The sequence below is a fragment of the Rhinolophus ferrumequinum genome, chromosome 26 (genome assembly GCF_004115265.2).
Source record: "Rhinolophus ferrumequinum isolate MPI-CBG mRhiFer1 chromosome 26, mRhiFer1_v1.p, whole genome shotgun sequence".
Lineage (NCBI taxonomy): Eukaryota > Metazoa > Chordata > Mammalia > Chiroptera > Rhinolophidae > Rhinolophus > Rhinolophus ferrumequinum.
The window spans coordinates 3,148,998-3,165,690 of NC_046309.1; the positions used below are offsets into that span (position 1 = coordinate 3,148,998).

The 16,693-nt window shown below is 39.3% G+C and overlaps 1 protein-coding gene across 17 annotated transcripts in view; it reads left to right on the forward strand.

The window, feature by feature from the left end:
- The window catches only part of KMT2C (lysine methyltransferase 2C), a 220,031-nt gene that overhangs the window by 138,310 nt on the left and 65,028 nt on the right, over positions 1–16,693 (forward strand). For 16 of the 17 annotated variants that reach the window (XM_033098949.1, XM_033098954.1, XM_033098955.1 and 13 more), the window contains 7 exons: positions 3,798–3,917; positions 6,111–6,227; positions 9,717–9,818; positions 10,028–10,132; positions 14,820–15,001; positions 15,251–15,415; positions 16,400–16,509. In XM_033098949.1, the coding sequence (XP_032954840.1) occupies positions 3,798–3,917; positions 6,111–6,227; positions 9,717–9,818; positions 10,028–10,132; positions 14,820–15,001; positions 15,251–15,415; positions 16,400–16,509 (901 nt within the window). The remainder of the gene's footprint in view (positions 1–3,797; positions 3,918–6,110; positions 6,228–9,716; positions 9,819–10,027; positions 10,133–14,819; positions 15,002–15,250; positions 15,416–16,399; positions 16,510–16,693) is intronic. The other variant, XM_033098957.1, reaches the window with a different exon arrangement.

Sequence of the window (16,693 nt, forward strand, 5' to 3'; positions counted from 1 at the left end):
TCAGTTTTGTATATGAGACTTACGTGAGAAGAATTCTGTAAGTCAGAAAGAATGAGTTTGCCGTGGTAGCTGGAATGTACATGAGTGAATGCACCAAAGACAATTTGTAAACGCTTGTTTTCTGTCTCTTACTAGTTCTCTTTTCTGCTCTTTGTCGGTTTTACATTCTCTAAACCAGACTCATCCTTTTATTGCAACCTTGGTCCGAGATGGTGTGTTGGGAGAGGGTGACCCCCAGGACGACGTAGGTGTGTGAAGTCTGCTCAGGAGGCACCAAACCCTCTCTGGCCCCTCCTGAAGTGGACTCAGTCGATTAGGACGCGCTTGGGCTCTAATCGTGACATCAGTGGTATTTGACAGCCAGCAGCAGAATTAGACTTGGAATAAAAGATTGCCCCTCACAGCCGACCCTCCCCACCTGCCATCACTGTTCCCATCTCCCTGTCCCACCGGCCTTGTAATAGCTGTGTCATTTATTATGTTGATACATTTACCTGAAAAATGGGCTTCAAAGCAGAAAGAAGATTAATACCAATTTTAAACAGGTTTGGGGTTCAATAATTATTGTTGGAATCTAATTCAGTCTCTGCCAAGTAGTATGTTTTTAGTTTCTAGAGGATTTGATGATAACAAGTTGGTTCCGTTTAGCTTTCTTTACAACTTAGTCTCCTGATGTCTACATTTTGAACCCTTTTGCTTTTAATCCGGTTGGTAGATAGTATGTTAAGAGCATCAGATAGATTGGTAGTTTTTTAATAGGTGAGGAATTCCAAGATTTTACGCTGTAACTGGTGGGTGAATGAACATGTTTCGTGTGACACCCCAGTGTTTATTGATGCGTTTATGCACACATGTACGCAAAAGAAGTAAATGCTCTGTCGGAAAAAATAGATGTTCACTAAATGCTACACAGTGCTTAACATAGCAGTGAACAGAAAAAGCATGGTCTTCTCATTAAGCGTATACCCCAGTGGCAACAAATGGCAGTGTAGTAAGTGGAATTTCAAGTGCAGCACTAGTGTAAACCGTGCTGCCACAGATGGGGGCAGGGGCACCACCTTCCGCAATGGTCTGTACGTTCGTTCTCATCAACGCTGAGATCTGAAGGGTAATTTATAACTCAAGTTTTAGTTCTAAGGTCTAAAGAATATATTAGGTAATTTCTTTGTAAAAATATCGAAAGCGAAGAATATCGTAATTTTTCTTCAATTCCTATGAAATTGCAAACAATCCATCTTCCAATGTCTTATGATAATATACTTATTAAAATTCATAATGTAATTACCCAAGCTTTTATTATATAAGTTCTTTATAGTAGTTGAGTGATTTTCTAATTATCCCTGAGATGACATCCAAACATTCTTGATCTATAGAACCTTCATTTTGTTCATCTATATTTTATGAAGTATGAATGCTTTTTAAAATGAGATAAAATTTTGGCATCAAAGCTAACTTTTAAATTAGGATGAATAACACGTTATCTTAGAGTATGACTTTTTATGGTGTGTTATAATAACTGTCTACTGACGAAACAGTAAACGTCCACCAGAAGGAGTTTAAGATGGACATCAGCCAAATACCCTCAGAAAAACCAGTGGAAAGACCGAGAACTTAATTTAGATATCTCTTGCCCCCACTCCCTACCACTAAATAATTACAAACAGTAAAACATGACCCCACATTGTGATCCATGAGAAGATGCAAAAGGTGTGATAAGGGAGATGAAGAGGTCGTTCGCTTGGAGCGAGCGTTGAGGACAGGTTAGTAGTTAAGGCCGTACGTACCTGAAGAATTGGAAGAGGCAGCCATTGGCCCGGTGGCCTGTTCTGAGTCAGCAGGCCCTGCGTGGCAGAGCTGGGCATGCCCCGGGAGCCAGGGGAGCCAGGGGAGCAGCCAGCAGGCAGGAGAGAGGGCCCCCTGCAAGCTGTGGCTGGGAAGCTGCACGGGGCAGGCAGGCTGCGTATTGTACGTGCACTGAGAACGGGGGGAGGGTTGCAAACAGGTCGTGACCTGCTTGATCAGACTGACAGTTTGGAGAAGTTCCTCTGGACTTTGAAGGAGTGGCGGGAAGAGGATTGAAGAAGCAGGCGAGAGCGATGAGGGGAGAACAGATCAAATGACTCCCAGTCCATTTCCAAAGACGGGGAAGATTATGAAATGGGACTGGGTAAGGGAGAGATTCCAGGCATGGTGAGCCTGAGAGGTTGTGTGTGGCAGAATGGAAATGCCAGGAAGGAAGTGGAAAATGTTACTAACTTGCAGCTCTCAGAACAGGTGCATTGGGAGCTGAGTCGGTGTTTACAGCCCCCCTTAGAGATGAGACTAGAGAGGCCTCTGAGGTCCCGGTGGGGGGAGAATTGCCTAAGAGACGGAGACGGTCAGCACAGGAGGGCAGGGAACTCACAGGTATTAGATGCTGAGGGTGTGAATAAAATGAGAATAGAGAAATGAATTTTGGCAGCACAGAGGTTACCAAAGACCCTGGATGCAAGGCATAGGTGCAAGTGGGTCTGATGGTGGGAAAGGGAGGTAGTAATTCTCTTGTCAAGTGAAATCTGGGTAGCCACTAGCTAAGCTTGAGAGTCTAGCTAAGCTTCAGAGTCGGTAGGTAGGTTAATTAAAAGTTCAGCCAGTCTCTCCCTTGTGTGGTTACCCCCAAGTACTGTCATTCCATTAACTGCTTGACAAAGGGTAGTCACACTCTTCTTTTTGGTTGGTATTTAAATTCCCGGTGGTATTTTTATGTGATTCATAGGCTACCACATGTTAATCTGACAGGATTCTAGAAACCTGGTAAGTACTGTGTTTCTTAAGTTTTGGTCATTTAATTGGTAAAATCTGTAACGTGCTTTGTCGAACTACCTAATTCAAAATAGGTTCTTTATTGGTTTGACATTTGTTTTGTGTTTTCCTTTAAAATGTTATCTTTGTGGAATAAACATTTTTCTTTATGCTGCATAGTGTCTTCATCAGCTTAGTTCAGGTTGTTACTGAATGTGGTTATTTGGAAGTAAACTGTCTTAGTTTTAGTTTAACTATTTTTATAAGATACTATTTCTTGCATAATCAGGTACTTGAGGCATTTTAATTTGCAAATTTAGGACAATTTGCTTTAACATTTTTCACTTTTCAAATTAGTCCCTTGGATGTAATCTAAGTATAATAGTTCCCTAAATAAAAATAAAAAGCCAAAACCCGCAACTACTGGTCACTGAAGGAAGAGTAATTAAATGCTAAGATTATAATGGTATTTACATCTTAAGGTTACAAACTAACTTTCCACAGTTTAAAGCGAATGTGTTTGCTTATTGCTCGCGTTTCTGATTGCTTTTTTTTTTGCCTATTGGTTTGGTTGTTAAAAGCTATAGGTGTATGTAACATTCTTTAAGGTTATCTTTTTCTCCTTTCCGGTAGAGTGATCCTTGTTGGAAGAGAGTAATCCCCAAATAGTTTCTTACAGTGTTAATTCCAAGAGCTTGCGTGATTGACTTTTATTTATATTTGGTGCTATAGTTGCAGTTCCTAAGTCAGTGTTGATGTCATATAAGCCTTCATTTTTAATGTTTCATTGTACCGATATTTAAGCCAGAAGAAAAGATTTAATGTAAATAATAGCTGCAAACATTTACGTGTAAAGTCACTGTGAGTGCTAAGCTTGGTGCCCTCCCTTGAAGCAGTTTGCCCTAAACTTCCACACGTCTGCATTTGGTTTTGCTGTTGGGAACTCCTTAGTTGCTGGCTTGACCTTTTGCGTTGCTGAGTTTCATTCATCTGTTTTCTCACCTGCCATATCCTAGGGGGCTTGGAGCACCCATAATACCGTGAGCCCACCTTCCTGGTCCCCAGACATTTCAGAAGGTCGGGAAATTTTTAAACCCAGGCAGCTTCCTGGCAGTGGCCTTTGGAGCATCAAAGTGGTAAATAAAATTGCATTTACATTCATGTATCGCTTCTTTCTGGTTGGTTTTATCTGAGTAGAAGTTAAGATTGAACCTTCTTTGCTAAGTAGTTTAGCTTCCAGAGCCACGTTTCTAATCTCAAGATGTTAATGTGAAGAAACAACATGTTTGCACTTAAAAATCTGGATTAGGAGGAAACCAGATTGTAATTTTACATGACTGATTTTAAGTGTCATTTTTTTTTAAATACCTCTTTTAATGGTTTCTTCCTTTTATGTTGTAATTTTCAGTATGGGGGGAAGTCCTCACATAGGCTGTAAAGTAATTAAGGACTCGGTTATTCACGATACCATAAAATTTTGTTACTTAGAAAAGAACAAAAGAAAAACTGCATTAACCTATTAACGTATTAATGGAGAAGAAATATGAGAATTGCAGCAGATTTCATTCTGTGTTAACATCAAAATTACAGGGCCTCTTTTCTATGTCACTGTATAACTGCTAGTCCTTAAAGTAAGTTGAGTGGTCTGGTACCGTTTGAAATCATCTGAAAAGTTAAAATATATTACTGACTAGAGAACATGATTTTTCTTCATCTGTTACATTTAATGTAATTCTGGAATAAGGCTGTTTAATTTAGATTATTCAGAGATTTCAAAGGCATTCTAGATTCCACTTTCTTATTTTTCTGTCACCATTGGAAGCGCTATTTTTTCAATTTACTCTGATATTATGCAAGGTGTTAAAAGTATAAATATTTGTTTTAAGTGTATAAAAGATGACTTGTTTGACAATTATCAAGCTAATAGATTTTCACTTATTCTTACCTGTTTCATTGGATGTTGAGGAAAAATAAATTGTAAGATTGCTATAGTCTTGATTTAATCTTGGATTTATAAAAAATCCTGTATACCTATTAACAAAACAACAAGAAGCTATCAACTTCATCTCTACCCTACCTATCCCTTGTTCAAAGAAGCTCAAGAGATCTAGAGGAGAGCAGTTTAAAAGGACAAGGAGAGGCAGTTTGAAAATTGGAAATTGGAAAAGGGCGAAAAGATTCTCTCTTCCCTTTGTTCATGTGCATTTATGCTCACAATATAATCATAAATTATGGACTTGGAAACCATTCTGCTAATAGGTGATGAGTTCAGCATTTCAGACTATGATTGTTGACCTCAGTTGAACAAGGGGCATACTATTTAACTTGCTAGGAAAAAGTATTGAAGGATTTTCCTGAGTATTCTAATAATTTTAAATATATATAAGGGTGTGTAAATGCCGGGTTTTTGGAGGTAGTAACAAGTCTGAGTATAAACAAGAAAAACAACAACAACAAATAATCATAGTATTTACTGTGAAAATACTAGGGAATTTAACATGTTTTCCCATAGAATTTTTTTCTCGTGTTGGATAAATATTCAGATAAATTGTTTCCATTTCAAGTAATTATTATCTAGATGATTTAAAGCAAGCCTCGTCCCCTTTCCTGTCTGGACATAAATTGTCCTCTAAATACTGCAGTAGAATGAGGCCCACATGTTCAGCTCACAGACGAGTAGTGAATAGCAAAGGAAACGGACAGTTCTAATGGCAGGAAAGATGCTGTTCTAGTGAAACTCAGTTTTCATGTAGTGTAGTAGGACAGAAGAGTGGTTACTAGAGCCAGACGTGCTGGTTCTGTGACTTCGGACAAGTTACTTAACTCTTGTCCTTCAGTGCACTGATCTCTAAAATGGGGTAATAAAAGGGGACTGACCTTATAAGACTGTTGAGAGTAAAAAGTACTGAGCGCAGTCTGTTAGTTGTCACTGTGCTGACTGAGACGTGGCCTCGTGAGTCCTTCCTTGTACTCCATGCTGAACTCAAGTGGCTGCACAGGGAGATACCTGGATGGGCCGTTGTCGCCACCTGGGCTGTGTGACGAGGAAGCGGGCAGTAAAGCCAAGGTTTACAGTGTTTACAGTGACAGACCCAAAGCTTGAGGCTCAGATTACAGGCATTTCATGTTTATATAGAGTATATATTTAAGTTGCAGAATACATCTTGAAAGATAGAATAATCCAGGTCTCTTAATATTTATCATCTGATCGGAATAAAAGCCAGAAGCAACTATTTGTTTACATTTAATAAGCTGTTTCACCTCCCATTTGGATGTTGAAATTCCCTGGGGCTTGCACAGATGGCTGACTTTCCTTCTCTGTCATGCAGGGCCGTGGGTCAGGATTTCCGGGAAAGCGGAGGCCTCGTGGTGCAGGCCTGTCGGGACGCGGTGGCAGAGGCAGGTCCAGACTGAAAAGTGGCATCGGGGCAGTTGTGTTACCTGGGGTAAGGCTTGCTTCCTTCCCATTTTGGGATCCTTAACCTGTCGGCTGCTGGTGATACTCACAGTGGGAGCAGATTACGGAGATCCTAAGGGTCACACAAATAGGCTGACAGTGTTACCTTGTTTTACTATGTCTCTACTTTGCTTTTTTTCTTTTTAAACTTCTTTTTTAAACCTGCCTTCTTATCCTTTTTCTCTCTTCTTGCCTTCCTCTGTGACGGATCTTTCTGTGCCAACCCTTCCCAAAAGTCCAAATATATTCTTCCATTAAAAAAAAAGAGCAAACTCCTGTTGCGTTTTTGTTTCTTTGAAAAAATTATGTCGACATTTTTAGTTTTTGCTCATAGTTGTTCTCAGTGTTATAATATGGCTTATACAAAACTACAAACGTTGCAGGTTGGTTATGGACTCTAAAATATTGAGGGTTGTAGGACTGTCTTTGACATGTTCTCATTTAAGATTGATAAATATTGGCTCATTGACACATTAGGAGGTTTTCTTTAAATGTGTATCGAAAAAACTATATTTGGCACGGAATGGCAGATATTTCCTATAATAGCTATTTTACCAAAATCCCGTTTTTCAAATTCTAATTGTCATTTTAAGTTCAGAAGGCAGGTGGAATTGTTTACTTTTGCTACTAAAGGAGTAAGGGAACTTGGCTTATGGTCCTTTTTTAAAAAAGCAACTTCCCTCCCCAAATGAACAGGCTTATTGAGGTAAATTGACATAAAGTACAAATGTTTGCAGTAGACAGTTTTGATTTGACACATGTGCACACCTGTGAGAACCATACCTCAATCAGCGCAGTGGACATGTCACCCCCAAAGTGTCTTCATGCCCCTCGGAAAGGCCTCTGCCTTCTCCTCTGCCAGCAGTCCTCACCCCTGGCAGGACCCGTCTGCCGATTAGTTTGCATTTTCCAGAGTTTATCTGAGTGCAGTGTACTCTTCTTGGTCTAATTTATTTCACTCAGCATAATTATTTTGAGATTAATCTATGCTCCTGCATGTATTAATAATTCATTCTTTTTTGTCACTGAAGAGTATTTCACATTATGGATGTGTATCTGTTCACCTATTAAAGGACGCTGTTTGCTTCCATTTTTTGGCTATTAGAAATAGCGCCACCATGAACCTTTACCCTGTTTCCCCGAAAATAAGACCTAGCCAGACAGTCAGCTCTAATGCGTCTTTTGGAACAAAGATTAGTATAGAACCCGGTATTATATTACATTTATATCATATATCATATCATACTTGGTCTTATAGTAAAATAAGACAGGATCTTATATTAATTTTTTCTCCAAAAGACTCATTAGAGCTGATTGTCCAGCTAGGTCTTATTTTCGGGGAAACACGGTATGTTTAAGTCCATCTGTGGGAGTATGCTTTCTTTTCACGTGAGTAAATATCTAGGAGTGGAATGGAATGCCTGCATATGTGTTACGTGTATGCTTAGTTTTTCAGAAAAGACTGTTTTTCAAGTTGGGTGAGACAGTTTATATTCACAAGAGTGTTTGAGATACCCATGTTTTCCACATACTCACCTGTACTCGGTGTGGTCAGTCATAATTTTAGCCATTGTAGCAGGATATGTTAATAGTATCTCATTTGCATTTCTCTAAATGACTAATGTTGATGAGCTTTTTACGTGCTTACTTGCTGTCTGTATCTCTTGTTTGATAAAGTCACTCTTCAAATCTCCAGTACATTTAAAAAAACTGAGTAGTTTTAACTTCCTGGTTTGAGATTTCTTTATGTATTCCTGACAGAAGTTCTTTGTCATGTTTTATTTGCAGATATTTTCTTGTGTTTTTTGGTTTGTCTTTTTCTTAACTGTGTCTTTCAAAGACCAGATGCTTTAATTTTGATGAAGTCCAATTTATAAATTTTTTCTTCTATGGATTGTGCTTTTAGTGTCTGAGAAATATTTGCATACCTCAAGGTTACAAACATATTCTGTGTTTTCCTGTAGAAGTTTTATGGTGTTAGGTTTTGCATTTAGGTCTATGATCCAATGAATTAATTTTATGTATGGTATGAATATGGATCAAAGTTCATTTTTGTGTATTGAATACTATTGTTTTAGCACCGTTTCTCTGAATTACCTCTGTATCATTCTTCAAAAATAGCTATCTATATGTTTGTGGATCTAATTTTGCTATACCATTGATCCAGTTCTTTATATTAGGCCAATATGGTACTATCTTGATTACTTCTAATGTATAACTACTCTTGAAATCAGACACTGCTAGTCTTCTAATTTTCTACTTTTTCAAAGATGTTTTAGCTATTCTAAATTCTTCTTATTTTTATATGAATTTTAGAATTACCTTGTCACTTATTACAAATAGGCCTGTTAGGATCTTGATGGGGTTTGCATTCAAACTATAGATCGAGTTGGGGGCAATTGGCATTTTAACCGTATGGAGTCTTTCAACTTATGAACACTGTATCTCTAGCTCTGCTTCTTTAGGTCTTTAATTTCATTCAGTGATGTTCTTTAGGTTTCATTATACAGGCCTTCTACACCATTTCTCAGATTTATCCCTAAGTCTTCCATATTTTTTATACTATTGTAACTGGTAGTGTTGTGTTAATGTCATATTGTGGTTGTTGGTTGTTAATATCTAGAGATACTACTCATGTTAATGGATGGATTTTGAATCCTACAAATCCAAATTTGATTTGGTCAAATTTAACCTAAGTCCAGAGGTAAACATCTGTAGTTGATAATCCTGTGGCTCATACTGAAATTTTGGTAAGTTACTCAATAATATTCAAAATAACAATATTTTAAAGTAGTGCTTTCCAAAAGAAATATAATGTGAACCACATATGCAGTTCAAAACTTCCTGGTAGCTACATTTGAAAGGAAAGGGAACCGGTGACATTTAATTTTACTGTGTATTTTTTGACCCCCGTATATCTAAAATGCTATCATTTCAACATTTAATGTATAAATTATACAAAATTATTCATGAGCCTTATTTACTTTTTTTTGTTTGGTACTGTCTTTGAAATCTAGTGGGTATTTCATACTTATAGCACATCTCAATTTGGACGAAACATATTTCAGGTTTTCAGAGTCATTGAAGTAGAGCGATACATGTATATGTAGGTGCATGTGTGTATATACATGTGTATATATGTATGTATATATACACATACACATACATACACAAATATGATATTTTTTTGTTTCTTGATTAGGATTTCTGGGTAATTAGTCTTATTAAAAACAGGCTTATATTTTTCTCATTCCTTCCTGATCTATGGGACTTGTAACTCTGAAGAGACAATTAGGTGACTAAAAATGTCATGTCTTACACTTTTATGGTAGGATCTGGGTAATAATCTAATTTGAGATTGTTAGTCTAGACCTCGGCAAACATTGTGTTTTGTCTATGAATCCTCCCAGACTTTCCAGTTCAGTACAATGCAGTTGAAAAATATAACTGCATGTTTTGTGTATTTCCCTTTTTATAGGTGTCTGCTGCCGACATTTCATCAAATAAGGATGAAGAAGAAAACTCCATGCACAATACAGTTGTGTTGTTTTCTAGTAGCGACAAGTTCACTTTGCATCAGGTATGAACTGAGTTCTTGCTTGCCTTCCACTTGGGAATTCCTTCCTGCCCATTTCTTCATCCTCGCATTTGCACTGCTGTCTTCCAATTATTTAGCCCTGTCGCTGTATTAGCTGAGAAGGTCCTTTTACAAAATGATAAAATTAGTATGTCAGTACACTCTTAGCTTCGTGCCTGATTTAACATATGTTCATGTGTTCTGCATTTCAGGACATGTGTGTCGTCTGTGGCAGTTTCGGCCAAGGAGCAGAGGGCAGGCTGCTTGCCTGTTCGCAGTGCGGGCAGTGCTACCATCCGTACTGCGTCAGTATTAAGGTAAGGAGGCTTCCATCGGAGTGGCTTCCCACGGGCGCGTTTACATTTGATTTGGGTGCACTCGTGCTGCTTCCCGTTCTTACAAGTAATCAAATATTGTTCGTCAGGGTTATTGTGCATATGTGACAATATTTAAGTACTTTCAATATTGCCTTTAAAGTGTTACTTCAAGAAATTAACTCTATAAATCTGTTGTCTTAAATTGTAGTAATTATCCTGCTGTTGTCTTGAAAAAGTACGACCCAAAATGCATACATTTAATTGAAAAGATACTTTATACTATTATTTTCTAAGCCTCGAGGTTTAGTTGATTCATCCTGTCTATTGGTTATAAAAGTTGAGAGCGTCTGGAGTACTTAGCCCGTCATGGTCTCGTCCAACAGTCACTCTTCTCAACCCTCCACCCTATATACGAAAGGTTCATATTTTTAATCGGGTTTGGAGCAATCGTGGCCATTATTTCTTCAAAATTTTTCTGTTCCCCAACCCTCTTCCCCCATTTCTGGAATCAGTTGTGTGTGTGCCTGCACATGTGCACATGTGTTGGGTGTATGTGAGAAATTGCATGACATTTCCTACAACTCACTGACACTTTGTTGACTTTTTCCAGTTGTTTTTCTCTGTTTGTGTAGTTTCTATTACATTTCCCAAACTCACTGTTATTATATATATTGTATGTAATATATTTTTAAGCCCATCCAGTGGGTTTTTCACTCAGATAATTGTATTTTTTAACCTCAGTTCCATTTTACAGTTGATAGTTATCTTGTAGTTTTAAATTTTTTTTTCTTTCAAGTCTTTATATATATTTATCTGGCATTTCTCATTGTAGTAACTAATTTCTCTTCATCAGGGTATGTTTACCTGCTTTTTTTCCCCTACATCTAGTAGTTTTTGATTCAATGTAGAAATTGTGCATTGTGATAATATATTGTTGGAAGTCTGGATTTTATTCCTTCAAAAAGTACTTAGTTTTTGTTTTGGCAGGCAGTTATTTGTGGGTAAGTTTCAAACTTTTGAAGCTTCTTTAAAAACTTTCTGGGGTGGTTCTAGAGAGCCTTTTTACTTTTTAATAAGGTATCTATTCTTAAACGTTTTGGTCTTAGAATCCTTAACACTCTTAAAAATTATTGAGGACCCAATAGAGATTTTGTTTATAAGGGTAATACTTATTGAATGCTTACCATTTTGGAAATTAACTGGGAATTTTTTTTTAATTAAAGTTTATTGGGGTGACAATTGTTAGTAAAGTTACATAGATTTCAGGTGTAAAATTCTGTATTACATCATCTATAAATCCCATTGTGTGTTCACCACCCAGAGTCAGTTCTCCTTCTATCACCATACATTTGATCCCCTTTAACTGGGAATATTTTAAAACAAAAATATACAGACAGAGCTTATATGGTGTCAGTGTAATGGTATTTTGGACGTCTTGTAGCCTCTGCAAAACATCTGTGGGTTGACGAAAGTGGAAAAGACAAACAACATCTCAGTATTACTATGAAAATAGTTTTGACCTCACAGAGCCCCTGGGGTTCCCCAGATCCCACTTTTGTAACTGTTCTTCTGGCACTGGTTTAATACTATACTTGAGGCATGGCCTTTATATGGTGTCTACTGAATTCTCCCCACACCCGCCACCCCAGCCTCCCCCATTCCACTCTCCAGTGTCTTTTCCCTCTGACTGGTGGGGATTCAAATGTTTTCCAGTACTGTGTGTGCTCTGATACTTGTTCAACTCACAGATTCCCACTGGGTGCTGTTCACCCGGGTGTGGGTCCTCATCTGGCCTCCTAGAGGTGCAGCTTGGTTCTGCCAAAGACTTCAGGGGGATCCTGTGTAGTCTTCTAGAGCTCTTCCTCTTTATTGTTTCTGCTTTCCAGTCCTCTGTCCTGCACATTCCAATGGCCTCCTCCTCCCTGAACTCTATCCTGTGTTCAAGGTGGTGAGACCATTGTCTCCTTGTGGTGTCCTCTCTCCCTGGGCAGCATCCTGGAAAATGTCTACAGGCAAACTATCATAGGACTCACCTCACTTATTCCCCTCCTCTGAGAAACCACAGGCGGGTTCTGCCTTTTGTCCAAGTGCTTCATACATTTTGCCCAATTTTCTGGTATTTTGTGATGGGAGAAGGGTCTCTCACCAGTACTGCATTGCAGTTGAAGCAGATACCATTATAGTCTATAAAACACATGTGTTACGGCTTTGTCATGGTAGCACAGATGGAACGCTGGGTAACGATACCTTATTTGAAAGAGCTCTTAAAAATAAAGACTAAACCAGTCAATAGGAGAAGAAAGCGTTGATGGTAGAGCCCTGAAAGCTGTACTAAGGGAATTTCAAAGGGTGGGGAATTGTTCAAATGTTGAAATACTGCAGAGAGGTCAAATACCAGATGCTAACATGTCAACTAGATGTGGGAGTGAGGAGGTCTTGACTGACTGACCTGAGCAGTTCCATTGGTGATGGGCGTGGACCAGACTGCAGTGTGGTAGAGAGTGGATATGAACTGATGAACTTGAGTGTTTGGCTGTGAAGGACCATAGTGGAGGTATCTGTGAAATAAGAAAACTTAGTGGGAATGAAGCTATAACATGAAAAAAAGTTCCCACTGAATACCTGGGATCTGCCTCCCACTTTATCTTCATCCTCTATGCAAGGGGTCAGTAAACCACGGCACACAGGCCCAGTCTCGCCCACTGCCTGCCTTTGTAAATGAAGTGTTGTTGGCACACAGGCATGTTCTTCTGTTCACATATGTCTCTAATTGATGTCACTCTACAGTGGCACCGTTGTGGAATCCAGCAGACCAGATGCCCCACAAAGTCTAAAATATTTGCTCTCGGAGCCTTTACAGAAAATGTTTGCTGGCTCTGAGCCACCTTGCTGTTCCTACTGTAGGCCTTTCCTCCATTTGGGTAAAGAATGAAATTGGTAATCCAAGCCTAATTTAAAAGAATTAATAGGCTAATCAAAGAAATAAATATGCAACTTAAAATATCAAATGGCTTTAAAAGCCTTCTAATGACGGAGCAGCAACCCTCATCGTTACCTTCGCATCTGAGCCCTGTTCCCACAGGCAGCCCTGTTCCCTTCTGGCCCCGTCAGGCCCTGCTTGTAGGAAACACTGTGGCTCTAAACAGCATGCTGGTGCCGCTGCTGTATCTGTGGGAGATTCTGCATGCTTGCAGCTGTGAGTCAGTAAAGGCTAAGGTTGCTCTCAGGATCCCCCTCCTGCCTTCTCCGTAGTTGTTTCACTACATTTAGCTCATAAACAGGGTTGTTTATGACTCGGTAAAGGTTCACTGAATATCTAAATGGCATACTGTGACTTTCTTTCCTTTTTCATGCAGTTCTTCCCAGCAAGAAGAAAATAATGATTCCTGATTCTTCATTGGCTTTTGTTATTTCTTTCTACCTGCTATAGCACAATCATACCCGGTTGTTTCGGCAAGATCCTTGTTTCTGGGCAGAGTCCTGCCCCCTCCCTGCACTCCCCTTTACCCTGTTTGGATCTAGGTCTGTTGCTCCGCGCTCGTCCTTTAACTTCTCGGGCTGATGTCCTTCATTGGGTTATTGCGTTCTGGATCCCACATCTTCCCTTTTCTTGGTACACACCCTCATTCTGTTCCTCATCTAAATGACGTGATTAGAAGGGGTATTTGGCAGCTGTGTTGTATGTCTAACAGGTATTCCACTTCCACACTTAATTGCTTGTCTACTTGGTTAAGAATTGTACCTTGAAAAGCATTTTCCTGTAGAATTGGAAACTAATATTCTATTTTAGCAGCCAAAGTTGGAAAGTTTGATGCCATTTTGATAGTTGTTCCTTTATCTAACTCTTCTATTGTCCTCTAAGGTAGCTTTTACACTTCCGGATGACTCGGTGATCTGAATTTTTATTCTGTCTTGATTGCTTGATATTTCATTATAACACAGGCTCTTTGTGGTCCTTTCTATGAAAAGACTCCACTCTTTTGAGATCTTTAAGTTGATTCCACATTCTTAATAATACATGACACGCATGCTATGAGGAATTGACTAGAAGTGTAGAGATGCTCCGACTTTTCCAGAGATCCTTTAGATTCTCTAAACTAACGTAGACCTTTGCAGCAGAGGCAGTAAACAGAGGACTGAACGTGAACTTCAGAAGTCCTAGCTTTATAGCCTAACAGCCTCCACCCTCAGGAAATGTTCTTGGAAACTCATGTTTTACTTTCATTTTTCTGCATTTTTATATTGATTTTAATGTACTAGTCCCTATACAATATACATTACAAGTTTCGGAAACATAAATCATGAAACGTCATAGTTAAAACTATGTTAATACATTTTAAATCTTCTATTAGCAATAATGGGATAGTTTACTTGATTTCTTTGAAATCCAGTCACCACATCTATAAAATAGGCATAAAATCTATAGCACAAGGTAGTTATATGGGCTCTAAAAAAAGCATGAAAATATATCCTACCTCTATTCTGCCCGATAGGTAGACTCCTGAAAGTACACGAATGTGCCCACCTCAGTGTTGGGCCACTGCTGGAGCTCAGTAAGTGTTAGCTGCTTGTGACTGTCCTGCTTTCACCTGCATAAGCATCAAATTCATTTATAGGTATATTCCGTTGTGTAAAACGAGGCGTAGGTTGATGTATAAATCACATGGATTGGTTGTTTCTCTTGCAGATCACGAAAGTGGTTCTTAGCAAAGGCTGGAGGTGTCTGGAGTGTACTGTGTGTGAAGCCTGTGGGAAGGCCACTGACCCGGGAAGGCTGCTGCTGTGCGATGATTGTGACATAAGTTATCACACCTACTGCCTAGACCCTCCACTGCAGACAGTTCCCAAAGGAGGCTGGAAGTGCAAATGGTACTCGAGAGTTTACATTTCCCTCACTCATCTTTCAAATTCCAATTTTCCCATGTTACTTTGGTTTTAAAAAACTAGCCACATATGTTTAATTACATAATACATGTTTGCTATGATAGCTATCACTAATCAAAAACTGGTCAAATATGCATGAAATAATTTTCCCCATCTTGTTCATGTAGAACTTCTTGAATTACATGAACCAAGTAACTAAATAAAATTGAGATTTCGGGGGATGTCGGGTTTCAGGTGTGTTTGGTGCAGACACTGTGGAGCCACGTGTGCGGGCCTGAGATGTGAGTGGCAGAACAATTACACGCAGTGTGCCCCCTGTGCGAGCCTGTCGTCCTGCCCCGTCTGCCATCGCAACTACAGAGAGGAGGACCTCATTCTGCAGTGCAGACAGTGTGACAGGTACCGTGCTGGTGTTTGTTCTTGAGTCTTTTGCCAGCTTTTCTCTCTTGAGTGGAGCAGGAGGGAATTGGAAAATAAATTTCTTCTTAAAGAAACAAGACTTTTCCTCCGGGTTTATAGTCAGCTAGAAACTTACAGAAGTTTCCTGTTTTGTATTCTCAGTTCCAGACTCAAGATTTTTAACTGAGGCTTTTTTAAGGGTTTATGAATTCCTTGAAATTAGATGCAGAATTACTGCCTGCGTATATGCATTTTTCTACGAGGGTTTCTGAATCTTTTATTAGATTTTGCCAAGAGTCTTATACAGTCTGTTTTCCTTAAACCACTTTTTCTTAAAGCTCTCGATGCTAAATATCTAGGTGTTAGATACCAGCTCCCACCTTCCCTAAGTGTTTTGTGTGCAGCTTCAAAATCCAGGAAATCTTCTTGGGGTTCGGTGGGATATTAGGGTGCCCTGTTCCTAGGCATGTGCTATTAGCTGTACTACTATGTCACCAGCAGCACAGGACTCTCGGCACTCTGCCGACCAGCTCTTTGTTCTAAGGCAAGATCTTCCTTTTATTTCTCAACTGTAGTCACCATCCTTGCGTGAACTGTACCTGCCCACGCTGGTGCATTTCATGGGTGCATGCTGGCTGCCCCGTTTGCAGCCTCCCGACCCCCTCTCCTCTGGCCCAGCTGGCCGCCTCCTAGCTGTCGCTGAGGTCTTCGGGGTATGATTGTTCAACAGTGACCCCATCCTCCTCATGTAATGTGCTTTGCTTCCTTCGAAGTACTTGATTTCAGTCCTTTTCTTTCCTCCTTCTCAGCTCTGAAAATTTTTGTGGGTCAGTAGGCAGGGTTAGGTGACGGTGGTCCAGATACGGGGATCACTTCAGGTTTAGGAGCTCGAAGTTGGAGACTGTCAACTCCTGTTTTTAAAAGGAAACCATTCTCAGTATATTTCTTCTTTTTTTTTTCCATTTACGAATACTGTCTTTTTAGATGGATGCATGCAGTTTGTCAAAACTTAAACACTGAAGAGGAAGTGGAAAATGTAGCCGACATTGGTTTTGATTGTAGCATGTGCAGACCCTATATGCCTACGTCAAATGGTAAGAACACAACGTGAGCAGTGAGTCTGCTCTTCCACAACTCACTTGTGTCTTGCTGTCCGTAACCAGTGACTGGGTGTAACTCTAATCCTCTTTTCTTTTTCTGAAACTATTATTTGGACAAGTATTTTACGAAAAATAAGTTTTGTTGTTGTTGTAAATTAACTCTTATTATCCCAACTTA